Source organism: Carex rostrata, chromosome 11 (genome assembly GCF_964058835.1).
Source record: "Carex rostrata chromosome 11, lpCarRost1.2, whole genome shotgun sequence".
Taxonomy (NCBI): Eukaryota; Viridiplantae; Streptophyta; class Magnoliopsida; order Poales; family Cyperaceae; genus Carex; species Carex rostrata.
The window spans coordinates 11,688,936-11,704,010 of NC_135928.1; the positions used below are offsets into that span (position 1 = coordinate 11,688,936).

At 41.3% G+C, this 15,075-nt stretch overlaps 2 protein-coding genes across 5 annotated transcripts; both read right to left on the reverse strand.

Moving 5' to 3' along the window:
* Nucleotides 1-943: 943 nt before the first annotated feature.
* On the reverse strand, nucleotides 944-11,076 carry LOC144561645 (transcription factor TGA2.2-like). Of its 4 annotated transcripts, none has more exons than XM_078310666.1 (7): nucleotides 10,868-11,076; nucleotides 10,022-10,768; nucleotides 9,597-9,674; nucleotides 9,447-9,510; nucleotides 2,828-3,102; nucleotides 1,825-2,073; nucleotides 944-1,381 (listed from the first exon to the last, which is right to left on the reverse strand). In XM_078310666.1, exons 1-7 carry the CDS (start codon nucleotides 11,072-11,074, stop codon nucleotides 1,229-1,231), a joined length of 1,773 nt encoding a protein of 590 aa, XP_078166792.1. In that variant the 5' UTR covers nucleotides 11,075-11,076; the 3' UTR covers nucleotides 944-1,228. The 4 variants fall into 4 exon arrangements, with proteins under 4 accessions (XP_078166792.1, XP_078166793.1, XP_078166791.1 ...); XM_078310667.1 differs by having other exon boundaries at nucleotides 10,022-10,185; nucleotides 10,843-11,076; XM_078310665.1 differs by having other exon boundaries at nucleotides 2,828-3,099; nucleotides 10,022-11,076.
* Nucleotides 11,077-11,080: 4 nt separating this feature from the next.
* LOC144561649 (transcription factor TGAL6-like) lies at nucleotides 11,081-13,074 on the reverse strand (the record flags this gene model as incomplete). The annotated part of the gene is made up of 4 exons (XM_078310670.1): nucleotides 12,518-13,074; nucleotides 11,800-11,965; nucleotides 11,233-11,310; nucleotides 11,081-11,146 (listed from the first exon to the last, which is right to left on the reverse strand). Coding segments are annotated over exons 1-4 (351 nt in total), but the record flags the coding sequence as incomplete, so codon positions are not given.
* Nucleotides 13,075-15,075: the final 2,001 nt, after the last annotated feature.

Below are 15,075 nucleotides of genomic sequence, written 5' to 3' on the forward strand. Positions count from 1 at the left end.
CAACCGGTTATCCATTTGTTATTAAAGCTAAAATATATTATTTAACATCTATTTTGAACATTACCTGAGAATCCTCTTTCTTACACAAATATATATATAAAGATAGATTTCACAAAATTTACAGGGGAAATTGCACTCCTGCTCTATGGAATTCCAATTTGTGTCGTTACTGCAAAAGCATACACAATTTCTTCTGTGCTTTCCCTTTCGATAAATTCTACATACAAAAGCATCAATATCAAATTGACATCCACACACAGCAACATTATAACAGTTGCGGCGTAGCCACAACATAATGCACCTATGTAATATGAAAATTTTAAATCAAATATTACATAGATGCAGTGTTTTAAAATGCGGTTTTGTTCATGCATGTGGAAGGCCACTGCATACCGTATATGCGGTATGCGGACACATATGCGGATTTTAAAACAAAAATTCATGTATATATATATTCATATTCATATATTTGAATTTATTTTCACATAATAACATAACCAACAATAATTTTTTGATTTTTTTAATATAAATTTTAATTAAAATACAATCAAATTATCAAAACCGCATGGAAAGACTGCATGGCCGCATATTTCAGTCCGCATGGCCGCATATTCAGACCGCATGGCTGCATTTTTAATCCGCATGACCGCATATTCGGACCACATATGCGGCCGCATGGAAAAACCGCATGAAAAAACCGCATGGACATTCTGAGCACGGCTACCGACCGCATACGCATATGCGGCCGCATTTTAAAACACTGCATAGATGTATAGGCCTAAATTTATTCTTGATGAAGTAAGTTTCACCAAAGTTAACCGCAAAATAAAAGGTGCCTGAAATTTGAACAATTTAGATAAAGCCACAGCAACAAATCTGATAGAATGGTTTTTCAAAAAAAAAAAAAAATGATAGAATGAAGCACACTTGAGGGAAAAAAAAATGAACAAGAGTTGGGAAATTATTCATTTCATGAGTTGACAGGCGTCACCTACCATAATTTTACATAAATGTAACAATCATCAAAACATATACATCACTACGACATGAAGCGCTATAAACAGACATTTTGCAACTAGCACCTTACAAATATATTTACACGTAATCCATTCTGCCTCTATCTCAAAGCCACTTTTTCTGCCAGCATTTTTTCTAGGCTGGCCTCATCTGTCAGAGACAGGCATCTGACATGATTATACATGAAATTACTGTCTATTCAGAGAATGATTTATGAAGGTTCACGGGGCCGTGCAGCCCACAATGAACTAAGAGCTCGAAGCCGCTGGAAGTAGTCACCTAATACAAGGAGGCCTCGAGCCGCTTGTCGAATTGTCAAAATTTTGTACATCTGCTGCAGCGCTTCCTGCCTTAGGTGGTCCCCCTGTTTCATAAACAAAAGGGTACATTGCAAATTCAATCCCTTCATCTATTTGAAGTTTTCCAGTTCAGCCCCTCAATTATGTGTTTTTTAACTTTTTGTGAATACACACAGTCAGTTATGTACTTAATTTTGGGGTTTCAGGAAAGACAATTTAGTTTTGGAAATGTTGATTTGGAAAACACACGCATCGTATTGTGACCATATGTTAGGTAATACGTACTGATTTTATTATATCATTTTTCCTGTTGTGATCTTAAAGTTCCTTTTGGTTTTTGTATATGTTCACTCTTTAGGAAACAGCCCATATTGGCAACTGTAACAAATCATGTTGATACTGAGAATTCGAAAAAAGGCACTCAACCATTACACTAACATAACTAGCACTAAATAGTACCTTATCAAATAAACTCAAACAAACTACAGTAACGGAAATGAATCATCACCTGGTTCACAAAATTGACGAGAGCCTCAAGCTTTCCTAGTGCATTTGTCATCTGGCACATGTAATTATTGACAATGGCATCAGGACCACCAAGGGGTCCCATCGTCAGGGTCAGGGTCTCAGAAAGTGTCTGCTGGAGCTTTTCCATCCCTAGTGAGAGGGCATCTTCGGCTTGCTGGGAAGACTTTCTCAAGCCATTGACTGCCGCTGTTTGCGATTCTGCCAACGGCTCCAGTTGTGGAACCAGAATCTATTGACCAAGTTAAAACAAATAATACAACACAAAAAAAAAAAATTATGAAACAAGGGAAATTCGAATAAAAAAAAAGGTTTTCACATATCAAGATATTGCAGGTAAGTCCAATTTCTTAAATGGCAAAACAATTCTATTTGAATTAGAAAATATAAAACCAACTCCTTAGCTGCTACCCTTAGTTAAAACTTCTTTTCTATTTTTCGAGTTAAAACCATTAGTTAAACTTTAACACCTTTGGTAATATAACATATTATTAGGATATGCTAATATGGTAATGAATTTTTTTTTGAGTAAAATATGGTAATGAATTGATGAAAACAAAAATAGAACCATGGCCGGAACCAGAATATTGAGATTGAGGGGCTGAATAAGTTATTGTATGGTAATTTTATTTTATGTGGGGAGCTGAAAAGAATTAGCACTAGTAGAAATTGAAGTATGAAGGACAAAATTGCTAATTTCTAATTTATGAGGGTGGCTCAGCCACCTCCAGCTAGAAAAAATAGAGCAAACTTTACTAAGCAGCATAATTTTTCATTAATGGTTCAGTCGTCTTCTCAAAAGTTGAGTGCCATATTTAATTGAAAAACCATCAGTACTAGAGAACCATTTAAGAGAAATGCAGGCACTTTAGTTTTCAAATAAAGAAGTCTTTTTCAAAGAAAAAACATAAAAAATGACTAATTCTACAATTTCCTCATAAGATCTTGCATAATTTCCAAAAGGTGCACTGAAGGGATTATCTCACCTTTAAGAGTTCAGAAGGTCGAAAGCCACCCATCCAGAGGAAAAACCGCTCAGCTGAGGTTCGCCACATACCAGACATAATGTAGAATACATCAGATCTGGCGGCAATAGCCTTTATCCTGTAGAGATTCTCATAGTGGCTCATGCCACTGTCGACCAACATGTGCAACTCAATATCTGACAATTGTGCTTGTATTGCGCTTCTCAGTTCACACGTCAGCCGGGTTTGCTCTTCCACCCAGTTGGCGTATTCTATTTCAAATGCTGCAATTCCTGCTGATAGGAGGGAGAAATTCCACGAGCATTTAACAAATTAACATTCTAAAGTTCTGTTGGGTGTATAAATGTAACAAAAAATTGACTGTTCTTTGCCTTATGGTTAATTATCAGGTTTGGTTTGTAAGAACAATACCCGGGTAACAAATTGGACAGCAATAAGTACAGATTACAGAATGGAGTAAGGCTTAGGTGCTAAGGATAGCATAATGCCTTCCATGCTACGGCCTCAAAAATTTATCGTATAAACTTCAAACTTCGATCTAAGTACCTCAGTAAATTGGTTATATAATGAACTTGTAAATACCAATTTTTACTATTTTTGAAATTTTTCTACTATTTTTTATGATTTATGATTTATAAAAGATGACAAAAAATGGCTTAGAAATAAAAGAAAATTACTAATGTTTTAGGCCAGTTTCTGCCATCTTTCATAAATCATAAAAAATAGTAAAAATTAGTATTCTACAAGTTCATTATATAACAAATTTACTGAACTACATAGATCAAAATTTGAAGTTGTTTGTATGTTTATCATTGTATTAGGATAGTTTGAGGGGGTTATTTGTAAGAGTGTTTGTAAGGCTCTATATAAGCCTAACCCTTGATTAATAAAGATAATCCTTTTACACAAATCTAGTTGGTATCAGAGCACAGATCAGATCTAGGGTTTCGCATCAAAAATCGTGCAACAGCCGCCAGCCCCACCAGACCTCCGCCTACCCTCCGCCGGCCCCACCAGACCTCCGCCGCCCCTGTCAGCACCTTCGCCCTCCCCCCCCAGGGGCTCCGCCCTCCTTCCAGGGACTCCGCCCTCCCTCCAGGGCCTCCGTCCAGCCCCTCCAGAGGCTCCGCCAACCTCCAGGGAGCTCCGCCAGTCCACTTGGGGTGCCGCCAGCCTTGCTAGGGGCAGATCTGACCCGCCGGTGAGGGTTCGGATCTGGTCTTCTTGATCTGAAAAATAGCCATTTTGGTTTGATCTATCCTCTTCTCTTCTTCTTTTCTTTCTTGATTTGATCTATCCTCTTCTCTTTTCTCTCTATTTCTCTTGTTGATTGTTGCTTGGCCGGCGTGGGGGGGTTTATACCCCACGATACCCGAGAGACGGGTATTGATCGGGTTGTTTGAAGCTCGAATCTTGATGTTTTGAGATCAAGATCGGGTTAAAAGGAAAGGGAAGGGGTTCGAGGTAATGATTTTCTAGATCTTGCGGGTTCGAGATCGTGTCTTGGGGAAGAAGGAGGATTTGACTCAATCTTGTGTGTAGATCAGAGTCAGACCAATGGCAGGTGAGGGTTCGAAGACGGGTATCGCAATGAAAGAGGCCTTGGAGAAGCTGAGTGGTGATGAGATCGCAATGTTGATGCGAGCATTTAGCTTTGCCTCTAGTGACACTGCACCGAAACCAACCCCAGCACCTGCACCAGCACCAAGGGTGGAGCTTCCCCCGATTGATGTGAAACTCGATGGTCCAGGTTCGTATCTGAGCTGGTCACGTCGGGTGCGGTACACTCTAGTTGGGAGGAAACTAGAGGGGTACCTGACTGGAGCGATTGCTGAGCCAGCTGAGGGTACTCCGGCGAGGGATGAGTGGAGGTCCACTCACATGCTGGTGTACATCTGGCTCTTGAACTCGATGACTCGAGAGATCGCGGCCAATGTTGATGGCATGGAGGATGTGAGGTGTGTCTGGGAAAAATTGAGGAAGACGTATGATGGTGTGGGGAACAACCTGAGGGTTTATCAGATAAAGGGGGAGATTGCTGCTTGCGTACAGGGGGAGAGGACTGTGCAGCAGTATGCATAGAGCTGGAGCGCTTATGGCTGGATCATGACTACTGCACGAGGACGTTGTGTTGTCCTGATCCTGCGTGCAGGAAGACTGAGGCTTGCATGCAGGATAGGACCATGGGGTTCCTTAGAGGTCTGGCCCCAGCCTTCGAGCAGAGGACTGCGATGTTACTTGCTCAGCCGAAGATTCCCTCACTGGAGGAGGCAGTCTCGGCCATGATACAGGAGGAGACCCGGATCGGGCTCCAGACCGGGGCAGGGGGACTTCCAGGGGTGAAGTCAGCTCTAGCCGTCTCCAACTCAGGTGGTACCAGGTCTAAAGGTGAGACCCGGGAGTGCTACAACTGTGGGGAGGTAGGCCACCTGAAGTCGGCTTGCACTAAGCCACGAAAGGTGAGGAACTCTGGTGGACGTGGTCAGTCTGGGGAGCGCGGTCGTGGTCGTGGCCGCAGAGGAGGTGGAAGAGGGGGCTACCGGGCAAACCTGATAGTAGCAGGAGAAGAGGATGAAGGGGGTGCGCAGGATGAGGAGCTCTCTGCGGAGGATCAGGAGCTCTTGAGAGCCTACTCCCAGTTACTTAGGAGGAAGGGAAAAGGTGCGGCAGAGGATGCATCTACCTCGGGTAACATTGCCACTTATGCTCATTCAGTTGCAGGTACTAGTGACACCCATGCTCTTGCCTCTATATCCACCGTTAGTTCACCATGGATTATTGATTCTGGTGCTTCCAGACATGTGACGGGTACTGTTGGGGAGTTTTCTTCTTATACTCACCTGGCAGTCCCTGAGAGTATTCAGACAGCCGATGGTACGGCCCAGCCCGTAGTGGGTAAGGGCACTGTGCGATGTACCGACTCCTTGACTTTGTCCAATGTTTTGCATGCTCCATCTTTTCCAGTAAATCTCTTATCCATTAGTGCTATTATCCTCCAACTGAAATGTGTTGTTTCTTTTGATATTCCCAATGTGATCTTCCAGGAGAAGGGAACGGGCAAGAGGCTTGGGACTGGCACATGGCGTAACGGATTGTGGTTCCTTGAGAGAGAAGGGATGGACTCAGCCCTCGCATCTGTGGTGGAGAGATCTGGAGGAGTGAGGAGTAGTGTGGAAGACTTGTTGTTGCTCTACCATAGGCGGATGGGTCATTCTTCTTTTAGTCTTTTGAGTCGTTTGTATCCAGCTATGTTTGAAAAAGCTAATAAAGAGATACTTGTTTGTGATGCTTGTGAGCTTGGCAAGCACACCAGGAGTTCGTATGTTAGTACAGGTAGTAGGAGCACCTGTAGTTTTGATTTGATACATTCTGATGTGTGGGGACCTTGTTCCACAACTTCTGTTAATGGTTTTCGATATTTTGTATCTTTCATTGATTGCTTTTCTCGTACTACTTGGCTTTATTTGATGAAAAACAAGAATGATGTGCTTGCTTGTTTTAAAGATTTCCACAAAGGGGCTCAGACTCAATACGGGGCAGTAGTAAAGGTATTGAGGTCTGACAATGGGATAGAGTACACGAACAATGCGTTCAGAGAATACTTATCCTCCCAGGGAATCCTGCATCAGACCACGTGCCCATACACACCAGAGCAGAATGGAGTGGCAGAAAGAAAGAACAGGCATCTCCTTGAGGTAGCGAGAAGCATGATGATCTCAATGAATGTACCAAAGTACTTGTGGGGACAGGCAGTCCTGACAGCTGCGAGACTGATCAATAGGATGCCGTCACGTGTGTTGGAGTGGAAGTCCCCGCTTGAGTTATTGAAAGGTGAGATTAGTGATAGTCTCCCCTTGAAGGTATTTGGTTGTGTGTGTTTCGTGCAGAACAACAGACCAAATGTGAGAAAACTGGATCCGCGAGCGGTCAAATGTATCTTTGTGGGGTACTCGGCCACTCAAAAAGGCTACACATGTTGGAGTCCCGTGAAGAGGAGGTTGTTTGTTAGTATGGATGTCACATTTCGAGAGCATGAGCCATACTACTCCTCTCAGGTTACATCACCTTTTGGAGACTCGCTCGATACTGGAGGTATGAGGCGAGAGGGGGAGAGTAGCAGTGGTAGTGAGAGGAGGATGGTGGGTGTGAGCGATGTCCCTTGCACGCCAACAGTTGAGGAGTCGACTGTTGTGGAATCGGCTGTGGTGCCGGAACGAGGCGGGGATGATCCCGATAATGGTGGCACTCAAGCTCAAGGGGAGCTGCGAGTGTACACGAGGAGAAGGAGGCAGGTTGAGGATACCGCGCCTACAGTGCCGCTTGTGCCAAGTCCCTTGTCCCTTCCTACCCCGACTTCTGAGACACCATCCACTGACTCAGAGCACACAGGTGATATGATTCCTCTCTCTACTCTTCCCACTCCCATGTCGGTAAGGAGGACTCCTCGCCTCAATGCGGGAGTTCCCCCTGATCGATACGGTTTCCCACATGATATTGCCCAGTTTGTTTCTTACTCTCACATCTCACCTGCACATGGAGCATTCATTGCATCTCTGGACATTGTCTCTATTCCTAAGTGTTGGCAGGTTGCTAAGGAGGATCCAAAGTGGAAAGCCGCCATGCTTGAGGAACTTGAGGCTCTCGCAAAGAACAAAACCTGGACGCTTGTGCCATTACCACCAGGAAAGAAGGCGGTTGGATGCAAGTGGGTTTTCACTGTGAAGCAAAGCCCAGAGGGTCGGGTTGAGCGTTACAAGGCCCGGTTGGTGGAAAAGGGGTACAGTCAGACGTACGGTATTGACTATGATGAGACTTTTGCACCCGTGGCGAAGATGAGTACAGTGCGGACACTTGTTTCCTTAGCAGCGAATGGGGGTTGGAAGTTACATCAGCTTGATGTGAAGAATGCCTTCCTTCACGGCGAGTTGTTGGAGGAGGTGTATATGGAGGTCCCACAGGGTTTTGGCACGAAACAAACGGAGGGTAAGGTGTGCAGACTCAATAAATCTCTTTATGGGCTGAAGCAGTCCCCTCGAGCCTGGTTTGACAGGTTTAGGAGGGCTATGGTAGGCATGGGGTATCAGCAGACCATACAGTGTTCTTCAGGCGACATGGAGTTCACATTACGATGCTGGCAGTGTATGTGGACGACATGATTATCACTGGTGATGATGAGGGTGAGATTGCATCACTGAAGAAGAGGTTGAGCAAGGAGTTTGAAGTGAAAGACTTGGGGCAACTCAGATACTTCCTTGGGATTGAGATAGCTCGTGGTGCAGAGGGGATTGTTTTGTCTCAAAGGAAGTATGTGCTGGATTTGCTTACAGAGACAGGTATGCTAGGGTGCAAGCCTGCGGTGGCCCCGATCGATCAAAAGTCTAAGCTGAGTGCTGAGGCAGGAGAGCCAGTTGATAAGGAGAGGTACCAGAGGTTAGTTGGTCGCTTGATCTATTTGAGCCACACTCGTCCTGACATCTCCTTTGCGGTGTGTGTGGTGAGTCGCTACATGCATGACCCTAGGGAGGGTCACATGGATGCTGTGTACCAGATCCTGAGATACCTGAAGAGTGCACCAGGCAAGGGGTTGATCTTTCGCAAGAATGGGCATTTGAATATTGAGGGATATTGTGATTCAGACTGGGCTAGTTGTGCCGATGATAGGAAGTCCACGTCTGGATATTGCATGTTTGTAGGAGGCAATCTGGTCTCCTGGAAGAGCAAGAAACAGTCGGTAGTTGCGAGGTCCACAGCCGAGGCAGAGTACAGGGCCATGGCTTTAGGTGTTGCAGAGATGATGTGGTTGAGAGCTCTGTTGGTGGAGCTCAAGATGGACCAAGGGGCACAAATGAAGCTGTGGTGCGACAATAAGTCAGCTATTAGCATTGCTAATAACCCTGTGCAGCATGACAGGACCAAGCATGTGGAGATCGACAGATTCTTCATCAAGGAAAAACTGAATAGCGGACTACTTGAGCTGGGACATGTAGCTACTAGAGAGCAAGTGGCTGACTGTCTCACTAAAGGGCTTAGTTCGTTGGATTTGTTGAGACTATGTGACAAGATGGGCCTAGTGGATATTTTTCGTCCGTAGGCTCATCTTGAGGGGGAGTGTTGGTATGTTTATCATTGTATTATGATAGTTTGAGGGGGTTATTTGTAAGAGTGTTTGTAAGGCTCTATATAAGCCTAATCCTTGATTAATAAAGATAATCCTTTTACACAAATCTAGTGAAGTTTATATAATTTGTTTTTTAAGCCGTAGGACGGAATGTCTTATGCTATCCATAGAACCTAAGCCTTACTCTACAGAATGATACCAATCCAAGAACGGAGGAAAAGAAATAACGAATTCAACAGAAATAAAAAATTGAAGGAATAACAAATGAAATAAAAAGAAAAGGAAAAGAAAGAGAAAGAACTATCAATATAAAGTTGGCCCCTGACTGATTCATTGAACATTATGAAATTACTATATTTCTGCCTTGTCTAAAAGCAAGTAATGAATTCATTGCTTCCATAGACACCATGGAACTCGAGGGCATAAAAAAATGGAAGCAAACAAACCATGTGATACAAATTTTGGAATGTGACTTCAAAAAAAAAAAAGTTTATAAATTACCTGAATTAACAGCTCCATTTAAACCAACATTCGATTCTCCCAAGTGTCCACTAATGTACCCACCCTGCAATTGAAAAACAATAGAAGTTGGCCCCTGACTGATTCATTGAACATTAGTTTATCTTTTAATTCATATAATGTTTCTTTTACCTGGTTTCTGGTACGATCGAGTTCTTGCTCTAACTGAGCCAATTTCATGCTGCTTGTCTCTAATTGTTGGATGTAAGCCTAGGACAGGGGCAAAATGAGCAAGCAACAAAAGGGAATTTTGCTAATTGCATCGATAATTACCGTATTTGATATTTTCAAAAAGGACAAACTTTTGGTAAAATGCTTGCACAGTTACACATGCATGAACATACCCATTAAAATAACATGATGGAAAAGGCATATTCCATTGGAAGTAGACAGTTTTGCCCCTACCTAAACACCTTGCATTTTCTAAGCCCGAATTGAGCTGAAACCAAGCCAAACATGACCAGATGTGCTTTCCATGTTTGCATTAACAATTGTGAAGCAACTTGATTTAATATGAAAAGTCAACCGTTATTTAGTAAATTTTTGCCTGACCTTACCATTTCAGGTAGAGTGTCATCTTCTATTTCCCCTTCTTCATCTTGACTCACTAGCATATGCACTTTAATTTTGCACTGATGACCCGGGTAGTATTTATCACCACATTTAAAACACAACCCAAGTGCTCTCCTTTGCTCAATTAGTGCATTTTTCTGTGTGGGTACTGCATTCACTGGTTTGTCGTCAAACACTCTTGGTTTATCAGTTACCAATTTCATCTGGTTTTGTGGTACACTTTGATTGACTTTAAATCCAGCTTTGTTCTTTTTGGCCTGGTAATTAAGTGCTATCTCCATGTGTCTAGCTTGTTCAAAAGCATCCAACAAATTAATGGGTTTCATAGCCAATACAAGGTGTTTTATATCTTCATTCAACCCACTAATAAATGCATTTGTAAAATGGTCCTCTGGTAGGTATGGGGCTTCAATCTGAGATCTAGTTTTCACCTTTTCAAACCTCTCCATATACTCTTTAACTGTGTGAGTTTGATACAGCCTTTTCAGTTCTTCGAATGCACTCATATTTTCAGTATCAGAAAATCTTCTTTTCACCAAATTCACTAATTCTGGCCAAGTTGGGTGATCATGAGTTACATTATAGCCCCTATACCATTCACTGGCAACCCCTTTGAAATTCAGAACAGCTTGTACCGTTTTATGGTCTTCTGGGATTTGGTACAATTCAAAGTAGTAATGACATTTAGAGACCCATTCAGCCGGGTTGTCACCCTCAAAACTAGGAAAATCCTGCCTAGGTGCTTGGATTCTCATATCTCTTCTTCCTCTATCAAACTGACCATTTTCTCGGAAATGATTGTTACCTGAGCCCTCCGTTTCTTTACTAACCGGATTGTCCAGCTGATTCTTCAAAGTTGCAAATTGATCGTTCATGGCCTTCAAGAACCATTCTTGCATAGTTGTATCTCGCCTGATATTTCTTTCGGCTTCCTCCCGAATTCGCAAACTAGCATCTACTTGCATTTGTGCAACTTGTGCCTTCAGCTCATCCACTGCCGCCTCCAAGGAATTCAGAGTGGTTCGATTGCTGGCCATGTGATTACCTGAATTAACAGCTCCATTTAAACCAACATTTGATTCTCCCAAGTGTCCACTAATGTACCCACCCTGCAATTGAAGAACAAAAGAAGTTGGCCCCTGACTGATTCATTGAACATTAATTTATCTTTTAATTCATATAATGTTTCTTTTACCTGGTTTCTGGTACAATCGAGTTCTTGCTCTAACTGAGCCAATTTCATGCGGCTTGTCTCTAATTGTTGGATGTAAGCCTAGGACGGGGGAAAAATGAGCAAGCAACAAAAGGGAATTTTGCTAATTGCATCGATAATTACTGTATTTGACATTTTCAAAAAGGACAAACTTTTGGTAAAATGCTTGCACAGTTACACATGCATGAACATATCCATTAAAATAACATGATGGAAAAGGCATATTCCATTGGAAGTAGACAGTTTTGCCCCTACCTAAACACCTTGCATTTTCTAAGCCTGAATTGAGCTGAAACCAAGCCAAACATGACCATATGTGCTTTCCATGTTTACATTAACAATTGTGAAGCAACTTGATTTAATATGAAAAGTCAACCGTTATTTAGTAAATTTTTGCCTGACCTTACCATGATCTCAGCTGTTAATTTATTGCCACAAAGAGAGAAATGTTGACTCTCATTTGCAAACACCAAAATAAATATTTCGTATAATTTGCAAATCTATAAAAATTACAACCAAAAAGGGATTACAAAACAGCAAAAATCTCACTGGATTATCGAGTTTCACATCACCCAACGATGGGCTTGTGGTCTGGCTGTCGTCGACTTGGTACGGATCATTCCACATGCTGCCAAGTTGGTGATCTCTATCATACATCCCTCCTATCCTCATAGAACTTGCAAATTGAGTTGAAGCCGAGGTCATGCTATTAGGACTGCGAAACATAGATACAATCATGCTAAGTAAAATTTACAACAATAAGGTGTGAGAAACTTTCCAAAAGTAATTGTTCGTCTGTGAAAGAGAGGAATCTGCTCCAAAAGTATGCAACTTTTTTCCCCAATTTCATTGGAAGCTTGAGGAAGACTCTTCAGTATCCTGTCAAATCTCATTGCATAATTCAGAAAGCAGAAAGCTACCAAGTCTTTTAACTTCATTCGGTTAGAAATTTATGCATACCTCTAATAGTTATCGATACTAAAATAAGTAAATAGAAGCGAAAATGTTTCACAAATGAATTTCCAAGTAACGAACAGAAACAGAGCAAAAAGGACGAGATCAATTTGATAAATAAGCGACAATGAAAAAAAAAAAAAGAAGCCAAAAGTTACTGTTCCATAAGAAAACATGCAAATCTGTAATAGGGACTCTAAAAAACATTGTCAAAAGTTCCTCGAAATCCACAAATTAAATCAAAGAACTCATTCCTATTTAAATTTGTAATAAGCACCCCAAAATTCGAACAATAAGTGATTAGAATTAGAACCTTAACATCAGATGCAAATCTCCTAGCTTGCTTGGTTGCATTGAGAGAGAAGAGAAACTCGCGTCGTAGAAGAAGAATACATGCTAAACTCTAAAGACGAGAAATGAAACCCTAGCTGCGGGAGCAGATCCATTGCTCTGAGTTCGCTGGTTCACAAGTTCAATTAACCAATGGAGTGGACTGTGGAGGGAATATTTTCCCTACGAAGAGGAAGAGGAAGAGGAAGTGGAAGTGAATATGCTGGAAGCCAATTTCCCGCACTGCAAGTTACTGCTACTTGTTTTAAGTGCGAACAATAAATCTCCTTAGTTTGTCGTGTAGCGGTCCGTTAAAAGGCTTCGTTTTAGTCTGCTGCGTTTTAACGGAGATATACGCCGTTAAAATAGACGGGCATAAAGCTCCGTTAGTCTATTGCGTAGTAGACCAGTTAATAAGAGTGGGGGACTGGGAGGCGTTGGTGAGTCCATATCCTCTGAGGTAATAGAATATTTGTTTTTAGATTGAGACCGTCCGATTGGAATTCGAGTCAATCCGGTGCGGAAGGGAATGCACAGGACGTAGGGCTGGTAATAGGACTGGTTTGTCCATGGACAACCGGGTTGGACAAAGTAGGGCCTAAATCTGGACGGGCCCAAATCTGGACGGGCCTAATAACCAGTTCAAATGTGATTGAAAGAGAAAATTCGGACTGGACATGGACTGAACGTGGTAACAACCAAAAAGGGGATCGATCTCTCTCAGTTTGAGCAACCCAGTTGAAAGCCCAGTTTTGGAGTCCGGTTCTGTATCCGATCTGTGTCCGATCTCTCTAACTCTCTGCGCCGCCTCAACCATTTCTCCGCACCACCTCTTCTCACTTCTGAAAATCACTTAGCCTCGCTCAGACTCCATGGCGCCGCCCCTCTAAGCGCGCCTTCCTTGCTCGTTTACTCTTCGACATCTTCTTCTACCAGGTTGGTTACACTCAATTTCCCTCAATTTGTTCTCTTCTCTTCTTTTCTCTTCTCGTCTCTTTTTTCTTGTACCAGTGCTTACTGGTATAAATAGTTGGCACAAATAGTTGATTTACACCTATATTTTCTTGCTTATTCCACTATAAGTTTGTATCCGGAAAAGGTTCTCTATGGAGGATTTCTATGAAACTAGAATTGCTTCTGTTGATAATCAAATTGTTGGTTTGTTTGTACTTGAAGTTTCATTTCTAAATTCTAATCCAGTTAAAAAGTTGTTGAAATCTCGTACTGCAAGAATCATTATATGAATTGGGTTTTGATTCTTTAGATTTAGCTATTGTGGGTTTATTTGAGAATTGAGGCCATCATTTCTGGTAAGGTTCCATAGTTGTCAGATATGGCACCTCAAGTAACTATTATTTTGCTTGATCAAACCAGCAAAGTAGTAAAATGCTTCTTTAGACTCTGTTCTTATAATTGTTTGTGTAATACAACTATAATTTGATTCACTTCAGAAATTTGAGATAAGATTGTTTGTGTAATCTCCAACTATAATTGTTTTAAAAGGTCCTTTTCTGTTTTCAAAATTTGAGATAGCATAGGGGGTTCATTGAAATTATGTTATTTGTTTGTTATGTGGGCTGGTATATATGATAAGATCTGAGTTGATATATATATATAGCCTAGATAACATAGATCTGTGTTGATAATGGTACAATCGGTATAAATTCACTGGACAATAGATCTGTGTTGACATCCAATTTTTCTATTTTCTTCTTGAAATACAGGAAAAAAAGAAGAGGAAAAGTGGCATAAATAGAGAATAAAAAAAGAAAGAGAGACATCATCCCTTCGGAACGAAGAAAAGCGCTTCAGGTTTAGTCATATTTGTAATTTTTTCATATATCGAAGTTATTCCCGAACAAAAGGCCAGAATAAGTTAAAGTTTTGGGCAATTTACATACACTGATTTGAGGGAATTGCTTTCATTTATTCACTTTTAACAAAACAGTCTCTACATTTGGGTAACTTGTTGAGTTTGCCCTCATAATTGGTGTATGTTTCTTAGAGGTTTTGAATCAGATCAGAATTTACTATGACTAAGGTCAGATCATCATTTCATTGAGGCTGGTTCAATTTTGTTCAAATTGCTGCAAGTCCCAACCATTTTATATATTTTTTTTTTTGAAAAACTATATGATACAGTACTTTTTTAGATCATATTTATTGAATTTTCCTCTGTTGTTATTAGGAATATATTTAAATTGTTAAACTATACGATACAGTACAACATGACAAGTGAATTTGAGATAGCATAGATCATATTTAAATTGTTAAATCTTTGTTAAGATCTGTGTTGATAATGGTATAATCGGTATAAATTCACTGGACAGTTAAGATTAGGAAGAATGGTTTGAAAGGTTGGGAAGCATGGTTTGATCATAGAATTCACGTTCTCCATTGAAGAATTCTCTCAAGTCTCAAACACAAGGTATGCATTGTCTCATCTTTTGGCTTTCTTTCTTTCTTTTTTTCCTTTTGAATGAATTTGAAATATGATTATTTCCGTACAGTTTTGCATTTCTTTGTTGGTGACTCTCAGAC